The sequence below is a fragment of the Gymnodraco acuticeps genome, unplaced genomic scaffold (assembly GCF_902827175.1).
Source record: "Gymnodraco acuticeps unplaced genomic scaffold, fGymAcu1.1, whole genome shotgun sequence".
NCBI lineage: Eukaryota > Metazoa > Chordata > Actinopteri > Perciformes > Bathydraconidae > Gymnodraco > Gymnodraco acuticeps.
The window spans coordinates 2840297-2848631 of record NW_022990441.1 but is presented as its reverse complement, the minus strand read 5'-3'; the positions used below and the strand labels follow the sequence as shown (position 1 = coordinate 2848631).

The 8335-nt window shown below is 42.0% G+C and overlaps 1 protein-coding gene across 2 annotated transcripts in view; it reads right to left on the bottom strand.

Annotated features, from left to right (window-relative positions):
• Positions 1-115: 115 nt before the first annotated feature.
• Positions 116-8335, bottom strand: part of LOC117552169 (lissencephaly-1 homolog A) — a 39713-nt gene continuing 31493 nt past the window's right edge. For both annotated transcript variants that reach the window (XM_034225451.1, XM_034225452.1), the window contains exons 7-11: positions 7334-7436; positions 7005-7233; positions 5298-5399; positions 4999-5155; positions 116-3917 (exon numbers count right to left, since the gene is read on the bottom strand). In XM_034225451.1, coding sequence (XP_034081342.1) covers positions 3844-3917; positions 4999-5155; positions 5298-5399; positions 7005-7233; positions 7334-7436 — 665 coding nt within the window. In that variant the 3' untranslated portion in view covers positions 116-3843. The remainder of the gene's footprint in view (positions 3918-4998; positions 5156-5297; positions 5400-7004; positions 7234-7333; positions 7437-8335) is intronic.

Below are 8335 nucleotides of genomic sequence, written 5' to 3'. Positions count from 1 at the left end.
ATGCAAATTTAAATGAGCTGATGGTGTATACTGGTGACATACATTTAACTCAACTTTGTCAGCAATACACTCCACCTTCAGTATAATAACTAAGAATAAGCAGACAACACATTTGCAGATTTTATTATTTTATTATATCGCAAACAATAATGACAACCAGGTATATTGTTAACAGTTTTCTGAGTGAAGAGTGAGACCTTAGTGGTGAAAACATCACAAGCTCTCCTGGAGGAGCTTGTTGTGAAGCTCTCGGCTGTTTCACAGGCAGGTAACAGAGGATAGGTGAGCAGACGACCTGCAGACAAGGTGTCTGTCGGTCCTTCACACCAGACCACAGCACAACAGGGATTGCTTTGGACCTGCGGATGGTAGAAGTGGATTTTCTTCAACACTTGCCTACAACACCAGCAGCAGCTGTGTTGTAGCTTTTTCCTCTGATTCTTACAAAAGAAGCAGAACACACATCGTCCTGACCTTTCATTTAACACCTTCCTTGGGTAAAACCAAGGAAATGGAAAACGTTTTTAATTTACATGTTATGGTCTGGTATGTCATAGCGTGATCCTAAGGAGACTAGTGTCATTATCAATAACAAAAGGAGGCTGATTTCTCAAGCTAAACCAGATTGTACTGACACGTCTCCATTTTTGGCTTCAGCTAGAACATTTAACATATTGGCATCTTCATTAGTCATGCCAATGTACTACAAAATGAGCTGATTCCCCACCCAAAATCCTTGCCTCAGAAGTTAGGTCAGAGAAAAACGCTTATAGAAAAAAAAACCTCAAGAGGGCACACATCGAAGGGAGACATGAGTTATATTCCCTGAAAGAGAGAGCTTATCCTTAGGGACATCCTAGTCTGCCACAATCCCATTGCATTTACAGAAGAGGACGTAAACCTCCTTCAAATAGCATCACACAACAAACCAACAAACAGAGCTGTCTGAACTCAGCAATGTGAGAGCAATAGTTTGAGATTGGGAGAGAATCGCTTATCAGCTTGCTTGCCAAGAGTTGGGTTTTTAGGAGATCATTGATAACACTCACACTAATGCTTAAAACGGGTTCAAGTCGAGAAATAGTCACATAGGTTAGTCAGCTTATAAGAACAATTTTACTTTACTGATGACTTTAAGCTTTTCTTAAAAGTAATACCTTATGTTAACAATTTCTCTTCAATACATTCATTTCTGAACTTGTTGTTGCTGGTATTGCTGGTTTATGTGATGGTATTCTGTGTTAATAAAGCCAGGCTAGTAGGCCTGTGTGTGTTAAACTACGCAAACTGGCTTCATATTTACGAGTTTGAGTGTTTGTTTTCCAGCTCAGTGTCATCTGAATTTGACACATTAAGGAGACCTTTCAAACTGTTTTATGCTCACAACTACGTTAACTGTAGATCAAATGTTCAATATCTCCCAGTGTCAATTTGTTGAAATCAACTACAGCTTCAAGCATGTAACACTTAAAATGACATGCCCTCACATTTGCAGACCAGGCAGTTTTTTAAAATCTTGATTTACTGATATCTCTATTTTTCTATTTGAATTGCAAAGATAGCCCGCACCAATCTCCCACAATGAGTGGTATCAATAATCTTATTTAGCCAATGCTAAGCAAGAGAGCCAATCAGCATATCTCCTTATAATGTAGAGCTCATTTAAGTACAGTTTCTGAGCTCACTATTCAAACCAATCGGCCTCTGACCCAGTCTTTAAGCTTTTAAAAAAGCATTGTTCCGACAGCTTTGCCTCTGGTGCAGGTTCACATGCAGCGGTGCTACATCAACAGGTAACATTAGACTCACAGCCACTAGCAGGAGCTTTAGCAGCAGATCAACACATCCGGTACACACAGGAAAAGGAAAACGCGGCAAAGAAGCGAACATAAGGACATCAGTTAAGCAGTGGATTCTTTATTAGCCAAGAACTGCATTGGAATGGAAAGGCTAATCAGAAATTAATCGTTTATGCATTTATCAACATCATTCAATTTCAATGTTGTCTTTGATCATCATTAAAGGACCAAAGATGTAGTGAAAACAGGGATGTGCAAGATGAATGAACCACCTTGTCAGCTACAGTTAGAAGCAAGATGTTTCATTGTTCATCCTCCGAGGAGAGTGGAATGATTTTTCTACAGCTTGGACTGGTTTGGTTATCTTCCAGTCTTTTAGTTACAGCTCCACAAAGATCAACAGCTGAATATTTTAAGGAAAGCCACTCGGACGACGTTTGCATACATGTGAGATGGGTTTGTCTGCAGAGATCCTCGCTGCTCGGGCTCGTATGCAGGCGCTGCTGCTGCTGCTGCTGCCTCTTTAAACAGCGAGGAGCTCTTTACAACAAAGAAGCATCAGACCGCTCTACAGACAAAAACACCATCCACATATCACTTAGCATCTGCTAGCATTTCCACACTAATCCTAAATTCCCATCCAGTTCATCCTTTAGTGCGATAATACAAAATTGCCAAATCCTAATAACAAGCTAAATTTACATTTCATATTTTCACAGAAAACTGACTTTTTTTAATTTATTTTTTACTCAAAACCATTTTTATTATGCAGAACATATCTTTCCCCCTCAGAAATTAGAGATCTTTGCACATCCCAGATATCTAACCCAGGGGGCTCACTGACTCCTCGTCATGCCTTCAGCTTTTCTCTTTAGCGGGTTTATTTTACACAAGGCTTCTGTTTGTAGGCTTCAGGTGCCGCGGGACAACTCACCATCTTCTGACTTTACATAATTCCTATGATACACCGAACCCTGCCGAGACTTCGTGCTCAGCGGACTAGTAGTGGCCAGAGGCTTCAGTTCAACAAGAGTCTCACATGCAAGATCTCACAGGAGATCTGTGGGCCTTTATCAAGTGCTGGAGATTAATCAGGAGTAATCCCTTAACTCTGTTCAGGTGATGCTGTGACACCGACAGCACAACACAAACAAACTTGCTCTCTACGTCGGGCTTACTGTGAAAACTAAGTGCGGTTATTCACAGAGCCACTTGTTTGCATTTGAACTTATTCTTCGCTGCAGATTCCTTAAATGGGATAATTTATCTAAAGCCTAGCAGTGGTTTGTTTGCCACCCTGACAAGAGTACAACGCTGTTTTAAAGCCCCCGAGGTCCAAGGACAAAAGTTTGAAACATTCGTATATACAGCCATTAAAATATTACCTAGTTCCACATGAAGAGAAATGGTATGCACACTTGAGAAGTGATGTTATAAAGCTACAGATTATTTCAATAACAAAGCCCCACAGACAATCGCATCATATATGCCTTTTCCAGCCTCGTCTTTCCGAAGTTTCACCAAGCGAGGCACCAACAGACTACGACAGTGAAGGAGAGAAAAAACAGAAAAAAAATCCTAAATAAAAAAATAGACAAAAAATAAATCTTACACATAAAGACACTGTCATTTCTTAAATTATCGGTTTTTAGTGCCCTACATTTTACACCCAGTCAAAAACATCTGCCTTCGGCTGGTCGGTAAGGCTGCGTGACAGACGGACAGCCTCGTGGTAAACCTATGGTACTTCTAGACATTATGTAAATTTACAGTATACAATTTTGGATTACCATGCAAGAATACTTTTTTGTGTAACATTTAATAGCTCGATCTACATCCAGGAATAATTTACATAGAAGGACAATAGTTATTGGACCAGAGAGTAAATAACCATGGTGTAAGTGCAGCCGGAGGAGATGATGTGCAGGGTTAGGTGAGGGGGGGAGGGGGGATGAGAGAGGAGGTGGGATGGCAGGAGGAGAGGTGGGATCCAGAGGAGCTCCTGGGAAATTGGGGGTGTTGGTCCAATCCGCCAAGGTCCAAATCAGCGACACTCCCACACTTTTACTGTCTGATCTACGCTGCCAGTGACCACGTAGGGAGCAGCCTTGTGGAAATCTGTGGGGGAAACAATAGAGTATCAGAATAAATAAAAAATGCATTTAAATAAAGCTCCTAGTGTTCCTCAGAGAGCAGCGTAACGGCAGATTCTGATTAAAAACCAGTGTTTTCTGAGTAACAGGGTTTTCTCTAGACAATAGCTAGTGAAATCTAAGACTTTTTGAGACCAAATTCAATTCAAGACCTATTTAATTTGGTGGTCATACTGGCAGAATTATTAAGAACAGTTAGTAGGAATGAAAATCCTGTGACACTGTCAGTGTTTAAATCAATATATGTACAGACGATATCTTTTTAGACTGTCTGAAAAGGCTCCATACCCCTGACTCATTGCCCAGATCTCATATTCTTCCAGCAAATAAATCAATATTTTACAGTCTGAGAGTAAATGAACGCTCAGAGTTTTGTAGATGTGATTAAGAATGGGGAATGAATCTTTCAGAGCCAGAAAAAATTAACGAAAGAACAACTGCCAGGTGCAAGACGACAGGTTAATGAATAAAAAGTGAAATAGCTATTCAGTCTATTTCGCATGCACCTTAGGAGAAGCACTCGGTATTGTGTTGTTCACTGGACAATGCTTTGTAGAAAACAGGGGAATACAGTTTTTTTTTCTCCAATGGTTTCAAACAAAGGTGCTTTGTTTTTTCAACACCGCTCCAGAATGCATCACATCAATAGCTCACAGCTATATCCTCTTCGGTTGATGTAGGATTTAAGAAGACTGGGTTTCAAACGGCTTGCCAAGGAAAAGTTGGCGGAAGAGCTCCTCGAGAGAGTAACGGAGCCTTGATGTGCTGAAGAGCTGCAGAGACCGGGAGGGGGGAGGGGGGAGGGGGGGGGGGGGAGAATCCTGCAGCGATGTCTACCTCTCAAACCCCAGCTGCCCACTACCCTCAGGACGCTCAGCAGACTCAACACAGGGGCTTCTTCACATCATTCAACCTTTGGCTAAAGCGGATATCTGTGCTCCACTGTCCAATGAACGTGGACTCCTGTTCCTGCTGCCCCTCAGGAGCCCAACTGGTCCAACAATAACAAAGATGGAGCTCATATTATTTATTTGAGTAATGCTTACCCAGAGAGGTAACAAAGTGTTCGTGGGCACCCAGGGTTTTCATGCAGCGCTTGTTCTTGTAGTCCCAGATCCTTAAGGTCTTATCGTCTGCACAGGTCACAATGAACTTGCCTCCAGGGTGGAAGAGGATACCACGCACCCAGTTATCATGGCCAACCTGGGAAGAGAAGAAAACGTACTGCTCAAGACACAAGCAACTATTTCATCTTTCTTATTGAAGCTAAGTATTTTCACTGTAGACATTTTAACCAGATATTTACATCAAAAAATAAAAAGGGTTAGTATAAGGTGGTCCTCACCAGTGTCATAAGGCACATGCCGATGCTAACGTCCCACATCTTGATTGTTTTGTCTCTGGAGCCAGACAGCAGGAAGGGGCCTGGCTTTCCACTCTTCTTGGTCTGCGGAGGAACAAAGAGGGAACACATTGAGCAGCCATAATGGTGAAAAACGTATACGTAGTACAGTCAAACATGTGAGTAATCTCATCAAATCCTCAGTCCCTGAAAATAAAGAGAAATAAAGCACACTTAAAATCCACTCCTAGTGGGGGAAGAGAGATCCGCTTAAATAAACGCATCCACTGCAACATTTACCACCAAGTACTGTGTGAACACAAAGATGTTGGCACGCTGCACTAAGCAAACTGGAACTAACCGTCATTACATGCCCGATGGTTTTAACGGCATCAGTGGACATTGTCTGGAAATAGGGAGGCCGGTGTATCTAAGCAATAGCTGCAGAAAATGTGGAGCTGTGTTTCACAGCTTTGGTTAGCGCAGGTTTTGAATAAAGCAGAAATAAAGCAATGTGGAAATTGGTAATCAATAAATGTTCTGCATCTTAGGCCGGTGTCACATGCATTAAGCAAGATCTCTTCTTCTTTGACAACCTAACCTTGTTTGGAGTTGAAATTGAGTCACCATGTTTCATGTATTTCTTTTTCAAAGTATTATATTCATCCTTTACATATGTACATTTTCATTAGTGTTTGTGCTCAAGTTTATTCCAAATACTTTTTTGGGAATGTTTCAATAAACAAAACACCAGAAATCAGCTATTGTATAAGCGGAAGAGTTTATACTGGGCCAACTGATACAAGGGCAAATATTGTGCTAATGTGACGAGGCTAAAATGGGACAGGCCTGAGATCACAAGGCATGAGGAGCGAGTGCTGCCTCTGGCCACACTGATATACAGTCAGATTATGCAAACACACTCATTTCAAGCTGCTCTGTTCAGTCTGAGGCGTATGACACTCTTCATGGCTACGCATGTAGAGAAGAAACTCTGCGTCATGTGAGAGTGTGAAACAGTGTTCAATGCTGTGTGAACACTGAACATGACCATCAGATGACCTGTTGGCATGCAGTCACTTTAGTATGACCATGAGCTCCGTCACCACGCTTCTTTGTGTGTGACGTTTGAACAAGACCCGACTTCTCAATCCGTTGACCAGCAAGTTATTGCTTCATGTTGGCCAGCTTCTGGAAATTATAATTCCTTGATTTCTCCAGTGTACATTTTTCCACTCGTTAAATAAACTTGTGACGAATCCAGTGTTACAGATACAAAGGACAATATACAAATAATGTATATTCATCATTGCCACTCGGAGAGTATTGGCTGTTTTTCTGGTCTCGCTTCACAGTTAATAATTGTAGTTTCTGGTGTCCAACTATGTTGCTCAAGTATTGATAAGATGCTTAGAATTTTTACAATCGAGTGTTTTTTTTATAAACATAGGCACTTGAACAATAACCAGCTAGGTTTTATTTATTTAAAAAGATGATTTAAAAGAATGGAAGCACATAATGCACTTCATCTCCCTGAATATAGTGAAACGCCAGTTCCTGCGACAAGCCTCGTGTCAATCCATCCTTACTTATAGATTAGCTATCTAACCATTTTAAATGTGCAGAGATCAAGGGATCTGGTCTAGGATTCCTCCAAACCCTCAAGGTGTGCAGATGTTTCAGAGTAACAGAAAGAGGTGGTCCTTTTACCTCGGAGCCTGTGGCCTCCTGGATGGTGGGGTGGGCGCTCTCGGGGGCCCAGGAGATGCACTCCACCACATGTTCGTGCTCCCGCAGTTCGGCCTTGCAGTCTTTGGAGGCCACGGCCCACACACGCACCGTCTGGTCGTTGGAGCAGCTGGCGATCAGGGTGCCGTCCTGGTGGGGCCTCACCATGCGGACCCACTCCCTGTGGCCCGTGAAGGTCTTCACACAGTAGCTGAGCAACAGTAAAATAATTAGCATGTTGTCGGAGTGATTGATCGAACAGACCATCATCCTTTTAAAAAAAAAAAACAGTGGTTTTAGAGGGTTCTTACCCAGTTGCCACCTCCCACATTTTTATGGTTTTGTCCCTCGAGGCAGAAACGATGTGATCTCCATTGGGCATGATGGCTACAGACGAAACATTGTGGTCATGTCCTGGAAATCAGAAAACACAAAAACAAGTTCTGAGTAAGAGCCAGAACCATTCAAAAGCTTTCCGAGCAACCACTCAACATTTAAGCTACTGCAAAATGCCATGTATCATTTCATATGGCAACACCCATCTGTCCTTTACTTTAAACAGAGAAATCCCACTTGAAATTCAACGACAATTTTACACGTCTTTAGCCACCAACAGCGCCAAAAACGATGGGTTTGGTCGTAATTAGCCAATTAAACGACAAGTGAGGCAGCCAATTTGCTGGGGCTTTCTTTGTTCCACTGAGAATAAGAGCTGCCTAATTACTTAGACGCTGGGCCATATTTAAGCTGCTAAACAGATGAAGACAACAGTAAGTGTACTCTAAAAGACCAGCTAACTGTATGTGTCACATGCCATCAGGCTACAACAAGGGATGGGAGCTACACAGAAAAGTGCTATCTGGTGCTGAAGAGGATAATTCAACTGCTGCCCAAATCGGCACTAATCTACTTCACCAGTTAGCCTCATTTTATTTTAAAGATGTAACAAAAAGTAAAAGAAAAAAGGAGGGATGGTTGATAAATTAAAGTGAATGGAGACAGACAAAGAGATCAGTTTAAACGAAGGCTATAGAAAGCGATCTCTGCATCAGATGTTCTTCCTGCAGTGTGAATGCAGCTCGTCTGTCTGAGTGTGCCAGGAGCTCACACCCTGCTCCACAACAAAGAAAGACTGGCAAACGGTGAAATCTGTTGCTCACTTCCACAGAATGCAGGATTTACTACACCAGCATAAATGTAAGAATGTACCAGAGTGCCTCCTGCCTGTTCGCTAAGTAGGCTTATTTATTTCACTCACATTCATTCATGTCTGATTCACAGTCAGACATTAATGGGCACTTCTAGCAGACTTA